The sequence below is a fragment of the Tinamus guttatus genome, unplaced genomic scaffold (assembly GCF_059628265.1).
Source record: "Tinamus guttatus ecotype Peru unplaced genomic scaffold, ASM5962826v1 Tinamus_guttatus_pri_ptg000242l, whole genome shotgun sequence".
NCBI lineage: Eukaryota > Metazoa > Chordata > Aves > Tinamiformes > Tinamidae > Tinamus > Tinamus guttatus.
In genome coordinates this window covers 6,594,788-6,611,905 of record NW_028288776.1, presented here as the reverse complement: position 1 = coordinate 6,611,905, position 17,118 = coordinate 6,594,788, and the positions used below count along the sequence as shown (strand labels likewise).

The 17,118-nt window shown below is 42.1% G+C and overlaps 1 protein-coding gene across 1 annotated transcript; it reads left to right on the top strand.

Annotated features, from left to right (window-relative positions):
* The first annotated feature begins 223 nt into the window (after window positions 1–223).
* KIF2C (kinesin family member 2C) lies at window positions 224–16,646 on the top strand. Its single transcript, XM_088526130.1, has 21 exons — window positions 224–287; window positions 363–457; window positions 2,131–2,235; window positions 2,463–2,505; window positions 4,471–4,593; window positions 5,269–5,385; window positions 5,802–5,902; window positions 6,217–6,312; window positions 6,416–6,470; window positions 6,556–6,718; window positions 7,017–7,107; window positions 8,739–8,802; window positions 9,966–10,057; window positions 10,266–10,408; window positions 11,849–12,053; window positions 12,489–12,599; window positions 12,822–12,889; window positions 14,522–14,630; window positions 14,706–14,822; window positions 15,156–15,279; window positions 16,436–16,646. Exons 1-21 carry the CDS (start codon window positions 224–226, stop codon window positions 16,513–16,515), a joined length of 2,166 nt encoding a protein of 721 aa, XP_088382256.1. The 3' UTR covers window positions 16,516–16,646.
* The last annotated feature ends 472 nt before the right edge of the window (window positions 16,647–17,118 follow it).

Below are 17,118 nucleotides of genomic sequence, written 5' to 3'. Positions count from 1 at the left end.
ACCGCGGCGCCCCCACCCCTGCTGCCGGGAATTGTAGTCCTCTGCGCGCGCAAAGCGTGCCGGGAGGCGTAGTCCGCCGTGGCGCGCCGGCGCTTCCCGGCAGGCCCCACGGCACGCCGGCGCGCGGGGTTTAAATCGGCGACGGTTGCCGGGGCCCGGCCTTAGCTGCGGCGGCGGTGGGGACGCGCCGGCCCGCGCGCTCTGCCTCCCTGCTCTCCGCGCCATGGACCCCCGCCTTTGCCGCCACGTGTGCCCCGGCCGCGTCGTCAACATCCAGCGCAGCAACGGTGAGGGGACGGGGGACAGGTCGGGGGTGAGCGCGGCGCGGGGCGCGGCGCGGCGCTCACCCCGCGCTCTCCTAGGCCTCATCCACAACGCCACGATCCGCGCGGTGAACGCGGACCGCCGCACCGTGTCCGTGGAGTGGTCCGAGGGCGCCTCGGTCAAAGGCAAGGAGGTCAGTGCTGATCTTTGGTTCCGCTGTGCGTTGTTGTGTTTTTCTTAGGGCTATTGGTTTTTGCTTGTTTCTTTACTTTGTGCTAAGAATTTTGCGCAGGGAAAACTTGCTCCAGACTGATGTATGGGGCCTTAACCGTGACTTGCCTGCAACCCCAACTGTAATGACACTTGAATCGCCTCTTGGTCAGTGCTGGTCAGAAGTGCCACAGCGAAACACAGAGAATGGGGTATGGGCTCTTGCAGATGGACCTGCCATGTTTGTAACAGCCTCCATGCTTCAGGTCATGTTAAGTTTTCCAGGTAGCAGGACAAGGCAAAGGGTTTTAGTGAGCATGTTTGCTCAGCTGCTATATTAATTGAGCTAAGTCTGATTTCTAAAACCTCCTTGTTAGTGTGCAATGAAATAAGAGTGTAAAATTGGTGGGGGAGGTGCAAGTCCAAGGCTCTTGAGGGTGACGCAGCTGAAGACCTGCCACTTAAAATCTCTCCTGGAAAGGAAGACAGCGTGTTTGTCCTGCCAGTTACCCTGGGAGCTCAGGTAAAATCTTCTGTTGCTGACTAGTTCTCTGAGTTGGTCTTGTGCCATTTGTCTGTATACTACATTCAAATAGCTGTAAATACAACTGTTGAATAAATTGTGTGTGTAATTATAATGCCTCTACAAAGATGCTGTTCATAATACAGTAGCAAATGTGTTTATGCACTCTCCACATAAGTGTATTTCTGAACTGATTCACTTTGTAATCATTATTGTTTTTTGTATAAAGTCAAATTTGTTAGTTAGCAGTTATGCCCCTTGTATGAGAAAAGGGGATCATCTTTTACAGAGGCTCACTTGCTTCTTTTTGCTCATTTCATGGGCTTTCCTTTTAATCAAATCAAAGGTTATTTTGGGACTTAAGAACATCCTGGTGTGATTTTTGTGCTGCTTTGATTGCAGGTGAATTCTGGTGTAAGCTGCTGCAATACTAGAATTACTTAAATTTAGGTTTGAAAGACCAAAATGTGTGATAATGTTTTTTTGTACGTGAGGTTGCCCTTGCCAGCCTGCCTGCCGCTGGCTCCCGCTGCCCCGCGGTTGTTGTGACGGTGCCTTTCCAAGTGCAGAACGTGGGATTATGACTTCACCAGAGGGTCACGCAGAGGCTTCGAGCTGCCCCTAGGTGAAATCATTTGCAATAGTAAGGGAAAATGCAGGTGACCTGACTTGTCATGGATTAAATGCCGAATCCTTCATTTTCCAAGGTGCAAGTAGCTCTTTGAAGTTTATTAGGGCAAGTGCAATTGCACAGGAAACCTTTAATGCTCTTCTTGCACAGAAGTCAGAGCAGCTGAGATTTACTAAGATTAGCTGTAAGGGATTAAAGTGGTTGATGCCAAATGTGCTTTGTCTCTCTCTCCAGAAGTGCTCCATGGCTCCTGCGGAGCTGTGTGCTGTTTGGCAGATGAGGGTAAATGGTCTAACTAGCCCATTTCTTTTAGTATGCTTGGGTGTATGAGACTTTCCATAGGGAATATGGACTACCTTATTGGTCAAGGCAACTTTAAGCTAACGTTTGGCAAGCAGTGGGTCAGGTTTGTTTGCCTATGATGAAACTCAATGCAAAAAAAATGCTATAAGCAGTCGCAGCAATATTTCATTCTGTAAAAGTCTTGCCTCTGCTGTTGTAGATTGACATTTGCGATGTGATAACAATAAATCCTGAGTTAGCAGAAGAAATACCATCTGCAGATGTGAAAGAAAACCTTCCTCTGCAAGAAAATATAGCCGTACAGGTAAGTGCTTTTAAGTACTTTAGTCTTTCCTGAGTGTCAACAGCAGCAGCCTGAAAAACAGGTGTTAGAAACACTGCTTCTCAGAGTTTGAGGTCTCTGACTTGGGTGTTCTATCTTGTAGCTGGATTTTGATCAGAAAGCCTTTTTGTATTTATGTTATCTTTTAGGGTTGCGCTAAGTGTTTATGGCTTATTCTGATTACTTATAGCATTCCTTTCTTCCTCCAGAAACGCAGAACAACTCTTTCAAAAATTCCTGCTCCACGTGAAGGTGAGAAAATACTCCTCTGCTAAAACCAAGTGAAATAGAGGGGGTCTTCAGTTCTAGTTGCAATGTTGTAGTCTAAGGCATCCTAACAAATATTCTGAACATGCTAGTTTGTACAAACACTTTGGATTCCTGAGTGCAGACCCTTGCCAGCAGATCGCTGTCCTGTTCCTGTGAGCTGGTGTTTGTTGATGTGTTGCCCTTTTCTACAGCATTTCTGTAGTTCTTCCCTTTATGCTGTTCTAAATGTCATTAGGATGTTCCTGTTGGAATGAGTCGTTAAGTTTCACATGGAGTTTGGCTAATACCACATACAACAAAAGGTGAGTGGCAGTAATTAAGATAAGAAGAAGTCTCAGCATGAGAGTGGAAAAGGCAGAAAGAAATAGTCATGACAAATGATTATCTCATCTTCAGACAGTTTCCCCCTTTTTTTCTGCCCCTTGTATGTGATGCTGGAGAGGGAACATGGTACCAGAAGACAGTATAGTTCCCTTTCTCTCCAAGAGACAGGAATAATCTGAGAAACTTAATCTGTCAAACATGATTCTATATTAGATCATCATCTTGATCTTCCTCAAATCCAGACAACTACCCATAAATTTGAACTTGCTAGAGAAGTGTCCCCTTTCTGTGGACAGATCAGTTGATGGAAATAGGCAGCTAACTGGAGAAATAAAGGAGTTTTAATCCAGTCATAGCCTGACAGAAAAATGTTATGAGAGGTCACTGCTTTTCTGAAATGTAGCTTCTAGCTGTAAATCTGAAATGCCTGCTGCCTTTGCCACAGACACACTTACCCCCAAAGACCTGTTCAGAGCACAAAGGGAAGCAATGTGTTCAGTGTTCCTCAAATGTTATTAAATTCTTTGAGTGATTAGGAATTTCTGTCCTCTTAAAAACTCTATGCTGCACTAATTAGAAAACTAACATTGGCTTCAGTAATAACAAAGATCAGGAGGTGTCTGTCTCCATCTTGGTACGTCATGTGTATTGCATCAAGCTCCTCAGCAAAGCGGGAGCAGAAGTAAACAGCGCTACTAGAGTTAACTGAGAAACAGCTACTGCTAAGTTCTCCAACTAAGAATTATGGAAGGTGCTGTGCATTTCCTAGTACAAGACTTACTTGAAACAAACCCATTCAGATGCAGCAAATCCTTCAGTTGGTCTAAGGCACTGTTTCATTCAAGAAAAATGCTGCTGAGTTTTGTCCCTGAAGTTGCAGCTGTGACACCTTATGTCTCTGCATCAGAGCAGAAGATTCCAGGTAAAGAGTCAATAAAGACATAAGTACTGAATTTCAGGGCTCTAAGGAAATCTTATGGGCTTTAAGAAATTGGATCCAGAATGTGAATTAATCTGTGGTTTGAAGAATTTCCTTGGAAATCATTGCGATTAATTCTGGGTAAATTATTGTGATTGTTAGAGGTGATGGTAGTTCTGATACTCACACTGCACTTCAGATTTTTTTTCATATCAGATTTGTTTTCTGTACATCAAAAATCTTCTGATCCCTTCATTTAGCAGCTTTGCAATTGACTTTGGGCAGAGATTTGGTCTCAGGGAAAGAAAAAATATACTTCAATAAGTGACTACAGAGACTGTCTACAAAAAGAGCCTTTCTAAAGATCTGTGAGATTTTTGAACTGCCAGTTTCAGTTCATGAGGCTCTGGAACCACTGTAGTAGCAAGTTTTTAGTGCTATCTGGGAAAAAAATACTGGTGCTGCAAATCTGGAACACGCAGCCTGCTTTTCTCTAGTCATGCATTTTGTGATCACATTTTACACACCTACCTTCTCAGCTTTGCTTCACCCTGTACTTTTTTTTTAATGTACCCAAGGAGTGGAAATGGTACTTTTAACCACCACACCACGGTGCCTTCTGTTCTATACCTGTGTGTGCATATGATTACTTGGAAAATCCTGAGTGTCTGATCATGATGCTGACTTCAAATTTGTCTCCAAAGGTCTGCGTGGCCGTTCCACCAGGATGTCTGTTATCGCAGAGTCTCAGAGCAACCACCAGGAAAATGAAATGGAGGTGGATCCCTGCACTTCTACACAAACCAGAAACAACTCGGCACTTCCTAGTGAGTGGAGAAAGCCCAGAATTGTTAATATGAAGAAAGATATTTAAATATGTATTAGGTAAACTGTAAGCCTGAGAAACGGAACAACACTCTCTCCCACTGTAAGCCTGAGAAACGGAACAACACTCTCTCCCACCCTTCCCTCCCCTAGCTCCTTCAGATCTAAAAACAGGGAGGCTGAGAGATTTCTGACTAAATAAATATCCAAGGCTTCTTCCTGAAGAGATTTTCAAAGGATTTCAGAAATAAGTATAGAAGGAAGACCTGCTCTGCTAACCAGAGTGGTTGTCACGGACATGGTATCTGTTTAGCAGAAAAAAGTGGCATTTGAATCCCTAAGAGGGGGAGGGAAGTGTCTTAATGCTGCTGACAATATGTTCTGCAACCTTCCCCATGCAGGAGCCTGATCTGAAGAACAGTTGATGTTCCTTTGCCCAAGCTGGGGGCTTTTAGTGTCTAGGGTGGGAGGGAGGTTAAAAACTTATTCAAGAGGATATTATTTTAAGTGAGATAGTGATAGCTTTAGTTCTTGGAGTGCTAGAGTGCTTATGAATTGGAGCAAATTAAAAGCTTATTAACAGGTCTTTTCTTTCCTCAGTCATATGGGGCTCTGCAAATTATAAAATTATTCTTGATCTTCAGGATTTAATTGTTGTCTTTGTTGTCTTTCTGCAGCTGGCAGGACCAGGGCTAGCAGGCTGAGCTGTGCCCCAGAGCCTTCCTTGACAAATGAAAACGGTAATATAGAGGAACATCTGCCTCCTGCTAGAATGACCTCTTCATCAAACCCAGGTAATGGGGAGCAGTGCCTAAAAACAGACACTGGTCAGCAACGCATCACAGGGACTGCTGCTCTGTACACTCCTAAGTTAAAAGGTGGATTTAAAAGTAAAAGGTCAATTTTTACTGAGGTCAAGCTTAATTTTGAGTATATTTTAAATGTGTAATCATATTAAAGGACTATCTCCTCAGAAAATACTAACTTTACTTCAGAATAATGGTGTGTGTTGCTAGCTGGCCTCTATAGTTGGCAGATATGCTTTGAGAAAGAAGCACTATAAAAGTAATGGAATTAATCATCCTGAAGATTTTTTTTCTTGAACAAGTTAGTCTCTCATAACATGACAAAGCTGGAAATATTTGGAAAATGCTGTGCTTGTAATGTATAAAGTGAAAAATTAATGAGAAAACATCTGAATTTTATCTAGTTCGGAGAAGGTCTAACATTGTGAAAGAGATGGAGAAAATGAAAAACAAGAGAGAAGAAAAGAGAGCCCAGATCAGTGAAATCAGGACAAAACGTGCACAGGTGGAGTATTCTCTACAATACACTAGTAAAGGGAGATTCTATGGGATAATATACCCCTGAAATAAAACTAAATCTTATTTTGGACACAAGTGGGAAGATAGAGTGCCAGGCTTTGTTTTTCCTGTATTTAAGGATGGATTATTTCTAGATCAGAAAAATCTGAATCTTGCTACCTTTAAATAAAAATTCAAGATTGTGTGCAGTTGATTGTTTAACATGCTGTGGTGTTTTTTTTTTTTTTTTTTCCCCATGGTAGGTTACTCTTACTAGTAGATTAATTCCTTTCATTCCCCCCCTCCCTGTCTCTTGTGCAGGAGTTTGACAGCAGCTGTCCAAATTGGGAATTTGCACGGATGATCAGAGAATTCAGAGCAACTTTGGACTGCCAACCAATATCTATAACTGACCCAGTAAGTAAATTTTGAGGCCATTGACCACTGCATGTACATATTCTGACTACTTTATTTTGTACTCAAGGAAGGAATTACGCATGTTTTCTCACTTTTCTCTTAGATGGAAGAACATAGGATTTGTGTCTGTGTCAGGAAACGCCCTCTAAATAAACAAGGTGAGTGTACTGGCAGGACAGCTATGACTTGGAGATGTTTGACATTGTTTATTCATGTTAAAAATGAGGGTCTCTTTGTTAACAGAACTTCTGAAAAAGGAATGTGATGTGATTACTGTTCCCAGCAAGTGTGTCCTGTTGGTGCATGAGCCAAAGCTGAAAGTGGATCTAACAAAATACCTAGAAACCCAAGCATTTAGATTTGACTTCTCCTTTGATGAATCCTCTTCCAATGAAATGGTATACAGGTAATGCTTTTTTTTTTTTTTTTTTTTACACTAGGAATGAGTTACAAGATAAAAGCATGGATCTCTGGCCAGATGGCATCCTTGCTTAAAAAACTGGTACCTGAAGTATATGTGAAATGTACTTTGGAGGAAACCTATGGACTGAAAAGTGTAAAGCTTAGTTTTGGTATAGCCTTGATTTCTTAAGAATTTGCTTTTATTGGTCTTTCAAGGTATTATCCTAAGCCTCCTCAGGAAAAAAAAAATGAAGCTGAGTGCAAATTAAGTCTTACCTGTCTTTTACCTTCTGAACATCCAGGTTCACTGCTAGGCCTCTTGTACAGACTATCTTTGAGGGTGGAAAAGCAACATGTTTTGCATACGGCCAGACAGGCAGTGGCAAGACACATGTAAGTTATCTTCTCTAAGGTCTCAAATTTTCTTGCTTAATCTGAAGTATATTTAAGCTCCTTGAAATAATTAATAGGATTGCATAAGGATTGTATAAGTATATTGAATTGTTTTTGCCTTAGTTATTTTGTAATACTTATATATATAATGCACATTGTATAATTAGTTATATTTTAAATAGTTTATCATCTTTTTCTGCAGAATATTAGCACATTTTCTTTGGAGTTGTGAGGAATGTCATACTAAATTGCCCACAATGGGTTTACTGAAGACTGAAAACTGAGGATGTGTTGAGGATGTATTAGGAGTCAGGACTACTACTTGCATCAAACTGATGTCACATCTAATTTCAGTCTGCAAAGCCGGAGTATTTATCCTGCTTCTGAGATGGATTAAAATATTATCTATATTGCATTTTGAGTTTAGAAGAATTCCAAAAACTTGAGTGGTTATATAAGAATAAGCCTCATGTTGTACGTGGACAATTAACTAGTCTGATATTAACTGTGAATGGGTATTTATTCACTTTTTAACCACTTCTTCCAGTCTACCAGTTCCAAATCTGGAGAACCAGAGACTGTACTTTCCATCTCAAAGGTGTTAGGCTAGAAGTTTTCAGCAACTTGTGTCTTGTTTTTAATTTTGGACTTCTGGAAAGAAGACCAGTGGAAAATTCTCATCCCTCACACCATGACATAGGAGCCAGTCCTGTTCTTGTCCTGCAAGAAGCCTTTACCTCATATCAGAGTGATGTCTACTGGGCTAGACTACCCCACTATCTTCTAGTATTAGATGCAAGGCTTAGTCAAGGAATTTCTACTATTAATATTTTGCAGTGAGCCGTAGGATTTATACGTAACTATCATTAAATTTTCATGCTACCTGGAGAATTTTCTAATAATAAATAAGCTTTTTTCACTTTTTTAAACATAGAATATGATAAATGTGCCTGACAACCTTGAGACATTCAAACAACAGTCAAGGAAGCTATTTTTCCTTCCTGATTCTAGAGCACAGAACTAGTGAGAGAATTGTAACAGCCCCTTGAAATTACTGATACCTATTAAACAGATTGAAAATCTCTCTTGTTGGGTCTGAGTTTTTTTAAATTCTTCTTAAACTAGTCTTGTAAATGACTTCCTGTCTCGTATTAAAAATGGTAGCACAAGTGACCAGGATAACAGTAGCCAAAGCTCTTGGGGGACTGAAAGTATTTAGAAATACTTTTAGAAATAAAAAGTTTTGTCTGGTCTAGAAGATGGATGTGTTTTGATACCATGCAAGTCAGTTTTTTGCAAGCAGTAGCAAATCTAGCTCTTAACTAATTAGACTGTTTGGTTTCACTGCCAAGGCCCTGCATTTCTGCTTGGAGGAACAACTCCTTTAAACTCATATGGAGAGCCAGCACTGCAGAGCCTTACAGGCATGCAGCTGCTGCTTTGCATAGTCTCTATCATCTTAAGTGATATGGAAGCACAAAGCTAACTTTATCCTGAATTGCCCTATGTTGCAATAATCCTACTGACATTGGAACTTAGAAATGATGACTTCCTAGCATGTTCTCAGACTAAAATAAGGTAACCTTTGCTTATACTACACCCTACCACAGTGATGGCCTTTCTCTTTGCAGACTATGGGTGGAGACTTCTCTGGAAGAACACAGAATGCCTCAAAGGGAATATATGCTTTTGCATGTAAGTTGATTCTTTAGATACATGAGTCAAAACTGTTTTTCCTTAAACAATAAAGTCTGTTTCTTTATAGATACTCAAAGTATTCCCAAGTAAAAGTACTCATGCTTTCACCAATAAGTAGTAGAGTTTATGTAGGAGGTGTAACTACTTAGTTATTACTGCTGTTTCACAAACAGCATTTTCTATCCAGCTTCTAACATACCAAGTCAGCCTGCTATTAAACACTAGCTCATCAGAAGATAACAATTTTTGAAACAAATTGACATATCTTCTAGCTTTGATGCTTGCTGGACTGAATTACTTAATTTTGATTACTTCTGTTTCATTATTTTCTTAGCCAAGGATGGTGTTTGGAAATACTTGACTTAAATGAAGTAGAAGATTAGCTATTTCTGATATAAAGCTGGCTAAATAGAAAACATATGAATATACATAATCCTGATTTACTTTTTTCCTCCAAGCATTACATGCAAAAAATCCTAGCACATATAAAAGGCTTTCAGACAACAAATACTTTTAGCAGCTGCTCCTGGCAATAATGCCTAGTGAAGCACAATGAACTCTGGCCTCTTCTACTTTTGCTTTTGAAAGGCATATTGTGAAAATAGCCTGTGCAATGAGGCTGTTGAAACAAGGAAAATTGTTTGATAGTCCCTTACAAATGAGCTGTTATGACCTGGCTCTGAAGGAAAACTCTTGCTTTTGAGACCAACTTAAAAATGTGAAGCCCTTTAATCATGGCAGGTTGGATCCAGCCAAAGGACCAGCTATTTTGTTTCCAAATGGTAGCAAATGGAGATGCTTAGGGAAGAGTATCTTCTAGGCTGTCTGCAAGAAGCTCTTCAAGCAAATACATGATTCTTCTAGCCTGTCCAAAGCAAAAGCATATATCTTAATGTCCTGCCAATGAGGTGGTAATGTGCTTGTACTGACCAAACCAGACCAGTAAGCACTCTGTGTGCTGGTGACCTTAAAAGTAGAAGCTCCCATTTCCCTCCCAACTGTCTTCAGTCCCTAGATAAGGATGCTCCTGAAGCTGTTCTCCACATGGTAGGAAGCCTGTCATCCAGGTACTAGACACTGCCTTATAGCAGAGTTCATCTGAAAGATGTTCTAGTGGCAACTGTTTTAACCTAGTTAAACTTTCCCCTTTTCTTCACTAGCACAAGATGTCTTCCTTCTTCTAAGCCAGCCCAGGTACAGGAATCAGAATTTGGAAGTCTATGTGACATTCTTTGAGATATACAATGGGAAGGTATGTGTTTAATTTTGCCCAGTTTCTTTGACTGTGCTTGATAAGTAGCTGAATGAAACTTATTTGTATCTTCTGGCATATCCAGTACTGAATTGGAAGGGTATGTTAAACATGTGCTGTTTTGGCATTAAATTTCTATGAAGACGGTGCAAACTACCTTAAAAGAGACTGCATTTAGATTTGCCTTGATCTTGTTGCCTGAATCCAGGTATTTGACCTCCTGAATAAGAAGGCAAAGCTTCGAGTTCTGGAAGATGGCAAGCAGCAAGTCCAGGTTGTTGGCCTCCAAGAGAGACAAGTCAGCTGTGCTGAGGATGTCATCAGGATGATTGAGATGGGCAGTGCCTGCAGGTTTGGTTCCTTAAAACCAATATGGAAACTGTCATGTTGAGTTACACTCAATGTCTGTGAAACACATAACTGATTCTGCAGCCTAGGCCTGTCATGCCTTCAAACAGGAGCAGGTCTATCAATGCCTACAAGTAGGCAGGCACCACATGAAAGTGAGGCAGGTGGAGAATAAAGGCAAGGGTGGGTTTAGCCTTCTTTCCATAGTGGCCATATGTCCTCATGGCTCTCTGGACAAACCATTCACATAAGCAGATTGCTTGCACAGGTGGTAGAGTTGATCTGAGCATCCTCTATGTATCTGTACTTTAAGAGTATCACCTAGTTGACAGAGGCAGTGATAGTTGCTTATGGGAACAAGGAAGAGCTTTTGTCCTCAGGCTACAGCTGCAAAAGTGCTTTGGCTTAACTGCAGGCCAAATGAGTTCTCCTGAAGGGAAAAAATACTGCAGGTCATACAGGGATCTTGTCTGAAGAATCTTTGAGAGGAGGTGGTGAGGGACAGCCACAGGCTTGACTCATCACCCTGGCAGGCTGTCTGCAGGCTGTGGTTGGGGCACCACCTGTCATCCTGGCATGTCTTAATCAGGGACTTCTGAACATCAAGTTTTTATTGGCAAATTTTACCTGCCTGATAATACTCTGAGAATTGGCAGAAACATTTCTTGGCTTGGTATTACTTTGCATGTGCAGATAAGAACATCATAAAAGCTCACTCAGCACTCTGCTTTTGGCTGACAACTCAGTCAAGAACTCTGTGCTTTTTACCCTCTCAGACCATGCTTTCCATGGCAGTATTCTAGGCCAGCCTCTCTCTCCAGCAGTGGGGATGCAGGGAGGGGGAAATGAACCTGCCAAACCTCTGATGGTGAGGGTCACAGCGGGAAGTTGTTTGCTTGTAAATCTCCAGTCCGTTAATTGTTACTGGACAGTTGTAGTTGCTCAGCAGAGCCTTAAGTGCCAAGCAGTTTTGCTGGAGAGGGGCACTTGCCATGATATCAAGTGCACTAATACAGCTAATGCTGTGAAGTGGGGAGCTTGCCTTGCTCCCTGTGTGGTGGCAGAGGCCTTCAGAGAATGAGCTGGGAGCTGCAGTGCTGCAGGAAGATGCAGTGCTAGAGGAGTGCCTCCCCAGAAGCATGGTAGAGCTACCAGCTCCAAGCACATGTGAGGCATTTGCAATTACACAGGCATTCCAGTGCAGGCTGGTTCAGTGGAGAAGCAGCTAATATAGCCTTCATTCTTCAAAATTGGGAGGTGGGTTCAAGTATTCCTCACAGTTAGACCTTCTGTACTTTTATATCAGAGGTGAATCCATAATTCATGCAAATATAAGGTATTAATATGTAGGATAAACCTTTTTAAATCGACTTCAGCCCTTTTCTACTGCTATGATCTGTTGCGTGTTCTGTGATACAATTGCTTGTTTCATCTTTGCTGTAGGACATCTGGGCAGACTTTTGCAAATGCCAGCTCGTCCCGGTCCCATGCTTGTTTTCAAATTATACTACGCCGAAAAGGAAAAATGTTTGGCAAATTTTCCTTGGTGGATCTGGCAGGAAATGAGAGGGGTGCAGATACATCTAGTGCTGATCGGCAGACACGGATGGAAGGGGCAGAAATCAACAAGAGCTTGTTGGCTCTGAAGGTGAGCATTTACACGGAGAAAATAGTACTAATCAACATACTGATTATTTATTTCCTAGGATATCTGATCTTTTTCTTTCTAGAACAGAGAAAAATAAGAGCCAAAAAATCCCAATTTTGTATTTAAGCAACCCTGAAAGTAATCAATTTATAACGACTCCAGAAAAGCAGTATAGTCTTGTCAGGCCAGATGGTACTACAGCCATTGCAAACTTTGTTCAAGTTGTCTGCACTTTTTCATATTCTGGATAAACCAGATGTGACTGAGGCAGTCAAACACCTTGAGTATATTTAAAAGGCTATGAGGTGCTTACAAAACAACAGCGGTGCCCATTCTCCAGCTCGCTGGATTTACCAGCAGTTGTTTGCTAGTAGTTTGCAGAATTGTTTGAGAAGAGATGCAGACATTGTATTCAGAAGAGTTGTCTTTCCCTAGGAATGTATTCGAGCCCTAGGGCAGAACAAATCTCACACCCCTTTCCGGGAGAGCAAGCTGACCCAGGTGCTAAGAGACTCTTTCATTGGAGCAAACTCGAGGACCTGTATGGTGAGTACGTGCACGGCACAGTCAAATCCACGCCTGCTTGAGCACCACAGAGCAAGCAGGCAGCTGTATGTGCCCCCCTTCTAGGATGAGGGGATGTTGAAGCCTCAGATCTTTGGCTTGTTCTGAAAACCAAACAAGTTGGTTTCTTCCTCCACTGACCACAGCAACTGTGACAAAGCCAGCAGATATGGTACTTACTGAGGCTCTTTGTTCTGTTTGCAGATAGCAATGATTTCTCCAGGCATGAGTTCCTGTGAGTACACCTTAAACACACTGAGATATGCTGACAGGTAACAGCCTTTCTGACCTGGCGTTTCTCCTCTTGTTGTAGAAAGGGTTTGCAATGTTCTTATTCTGATCAAGTGTGCTTGCTGTCATTGCCCTTGCTGGCAGTTCAGAGGCTGAGGGCAAGTTTTTCTCAGGGGTGATTTCTGCAATTAATATGGATTCTCTCTGCCTGGAGCATAATAGATTGCATTAAAACCATGATTAATTCCTCCTTCCTTCAGAGGAACAGTCTTGCAGTGAGTTTACCCTGCCAAAAAAAGTCCTGAATGGTACTTTCCATATCCCTTATTTTGCTTGTGGTCTGTGCTGGGTCCTATCTGTATGTGTGTGCTAAGAATGCATCCCTGACCTGGTCCTGCAGCTGAGAGAACTCACTGTGTCCTTAATAGGGTTTGATGCGAGTTAAAAGTAGGGCACCTGCTAACCAAGTGGTGAGTGTGGGGTTTGAGTGCCCTATGGTTGGTGTTGGGCACCTCTGGGACAGATTTGCAGGGACTGAGCCCCAGGTTTCCCTGTCAGCTTCATGAGGAACACTGGCAGAGCTGCAAGTGCCTCCCTGTCTCTGCTGCAGGTACCTTTGTAACACTCCAGTGAGGTGGCAGACTTCATGGCTGCAGGGGCAGTAGTAGTAGGTGTGTGTGTGTGTGTGTTTTTTTTTTTTTTTTTTAAAGTCACAATAGCTAGAGAACTGGCTTAGCTTTTTTCCTCTTCTAGTGGATTCTGTGATTCTTGATTTTTGATTTTTTTTTTTTTTTTCCTTTCTGATTCTGTGCTGCAGAGCCTGTGACTTCTGTTGTGCGTTAACAGAAAGACTTTCACAAACATCAGACCTGGGAACTTTCCCTCCTTTGTTAACAAAAGTCTAGTTGATTCTATCCCTTCCTTCCTTCCTCTCAGGAAGGGAGCACTACTCTGCAAGGCAATTTTTGTTGCATGCATTCAGGAATATTGTGAATTTTGACAGACTCCGAGGTTTGATTCCTGATTCAAAGTTGCAGTTTTCTTCTCATGCTTCCTCACCTGAAAATATAGGACAAGTGCAACATGCTTCCTAGTAAGATTCTGGCCTTGAGTCAGGCTTCTTGGCCTCTTAGACAATGCACAAAGCAAGTTCAAGAAAGGGGTATGCAGGCTGAAGCTCATGGGAAATGTGAGGTTGACACTAGCGTAGAATGAAGTGCCCAGCTGATGTCCAATATCTGCATCTATATAATCAGGCATGATTTGTGCCATTAGTATAGTCCTGTCCTGGCACAGAAAGTTTCTCTATGGGGGGAGGTTTTTATTCCTTTTCTTTCTATATTGAAAGTGCTTTGATTGGTCATGAGCATGTTGATGTATGGAATATAGCCTCTGTGGAAGGCTCTGCTGGCAGCTAGCGTTGTGTACTTGGCTGTTTCTTGGCTGCAGAGGTCCTAGAATGATATGACTAAATTGGGCACTGAGACTAACATCCAGCACCCCTTCCTGCACCCCTTTGAGTTTTCTGCCCCTTGTTCTGGGGGATGATAATGTTAAACTTTTCTAATGAAGCCAAATGCTTCCTGGTGAGGACTGATCAACTGCAATAGCTGCTTGATGATGCTGCACCCGAGAAACTGTTGACAGCAGAATGACAGATGTTCCTGTTGCAGAGTGAAAGAGCTCAGCCCTCACAATGGAGCTGGTGAAATCCAGAATCACATGGAAACTGATAATGAGGAAACAGAGACCAGTGGAGAAGTCTTGAATCTTCAACACAATGTATGTATGCAGTGAGCTGAACAGATCTCAGAGCTGGTAACAACTTGCTATTCTTACTTGGACTCTTTCTTGCAGCTTTCCAAGGATGAGGAAGAAGAACTTTCTCCCCACATGTTCAATTTCCGTGAGGCTGTGATTCAGATTGGTGAGCAGGAGGAGAAAGTTATAGAAGAGCTTAGAGAACTGAAACAGGTAGGTGGAAGAGGTCAGCTCAGACTAAGATGCTTTTCTGTATATTGACAGCAGCTTGTCTGAGCCAAGTGTTAATGGGTAGGCCATAGGCTGTAATGCAAGAATCACCTTTTCACTGCCACCTTTTTTCTTGTGGTGGTTAGCTCAAGTGGCTAAACAAGACCATTTTGCTGCTTGTGGCCAGCCAGTCCCCTTTCACCTCCTACTAGTGACCTCCATTTGCTGCTTATGGCACAGAGCTGCTGGTCTGTAGAAGCTCAGCTTTAATTCATGTGCTGGACTGGAGTTTCCAAAGAGTTGATTTCTCATAATGGCCCCTCTTTTGACATGCAGAAAATGACTGAACTTGACTATCTCTTGGGAATGACTGAGCAGCCAGACTACGATCTCGAGACTTTTGTCAGCAGAGCTAAGTGCTTCGTAGAGGACAGCTCAAGAAACATCATTAGTGTTGGAGGTATGTTAACATTTTTTGATAACGGTGGCATGCACCTTCTGGAACAGGCACTAGCACTGCCATTAATGATTTCAAAGATCAGACACTAGTATCAGCATAACTATTGAGATTTGAGCACCCAGTCCTCCTGAATAGCTTACCCTTCTGATCGTATTACTAGGAGGTCATAGGAAGAGATTTGAAATGTCTTTTTGCCTGCACTTTATCAAGTAAAATTTTGACTAGTAACTTTCACTTGCTTTTCACTGCCATAAACTACCTTCCCTTGAGCAGAAAACAATATCCATTATGAGCAAATGCACTGAAGTCTCTTTGGCTAGTTGGGTTATGTAGTTATGTTGTTTTTACCTTTTGCCTTGGACAAAAACAGTGACTTTGAGAAACAGCCCCATGTGAACACTAAAGATTCACCAGGTATACCCACTGTTTCCATTTATGTTTTTGTGGATATCATGCCTTAAGACCTATCAATTTATAACTGGTCTGTCTGGCATATTCTCATAGGACATGTCTGTCTGCATCTGTTTGATATGTGGTTACCTTAATACAGAGAATCACTGGATGTGTAGTAAAATCTCTCCAACTGCACAGATCAAACCTGGTTTGGAAGTCTCCCAGCTCTGTGCCAGAGGGATGTCAGCTGCCTCTTCCCTCTGCACTGCCTAAATGGCACTTCAGCAATTACAGCTTGGATAATATTTGCCTGTGAGGGTTTTCCAAATGAAGATGAAAAGCAAAGTGAGCTATTGTCAGGAAGTAGTAGTGATTTTTTTCTAAAGGCCCTAACTGCCCTCCCATCTTGGATACAGCTTGAGAGCAAGGGTCTGGTGCAAGTCTCCTGCCACCTTCTGTGCTACTGGCTGATGAGATCTGGTCCTCTGAGGTGCTCAATGAATGGGTTAGTGGCATTTAGCTTGAATTCTGCAAGCCTCAGGCTTGAAAGTCTTGATGGGTGGGGAAAAAATGTAAACATGAAGGGCTGCTTTGGGATCAGGCATGATCTGGTACCAGTTGAGATGTTCTTCCCTCTCTTTACTTCTGAGATGTTTACTTCCCTCTGTGGCCCTTGCAGAGCCCTGCTGAACAGCTGAGACAGTTGGACTGGTGAATTCAGCTACTGGATCAGTCCCCCTAATGTTCCTGTTTTCCTTTCCAGAAACATTAGATGCCCTGGCAGTTGCCATGCAACTGGAAGAGCAAGCCAGCAAGCAGATGAGCAAGCAGAGGCCTCAGTAAATATAGCAAAATGTGGTTCACAAGCAATCTTCTGTATCTCTTGCATATGTCAGTGGTTTGTGTAACCTATTTTAAATGTGGTAGAGTGTGTAGGTCAGGTGTGTCTGAGGCAGCAATATGGCAGCCTCTCTCCTTAATTGGCCTGGAATCAGGGGAGGTGGCAGAAACTCTGCCAGAAAACCCTCACTGCAAGGCTTGGGGAGTGGGAACCTGAGAGTCTGCCAGATGTCTAACACAAGTGACTACGGTCTCCTAACAGAACTAGATATATGTGTATAGCTTTCTAGTGTACATACTATTTTTGGTTCCAGATGTGCTTGAAATGTTGCAAAACTGCAAGTCTGTCTTTTCTAGAAAGAAAATTGACTACCTGTAACTGTGAAAAAAAAAATCAGTATTTTAAGAAGTTTGCTTGATAAATAAATGTTCCTGAATTTAATTAATTTCTATTTTACAAAATATTTTCTTGATTTTGTTGGAGTCTGGCAGCCCTTAAAGTGTGGTTGGTGTTGTACAGGTTGGCTGGTTTCTTGTGGGATATTTCTTTTAAAACTCTTTATACTTCTAATGTTCATATAAAAATTATTCTAAATAAATATTGTC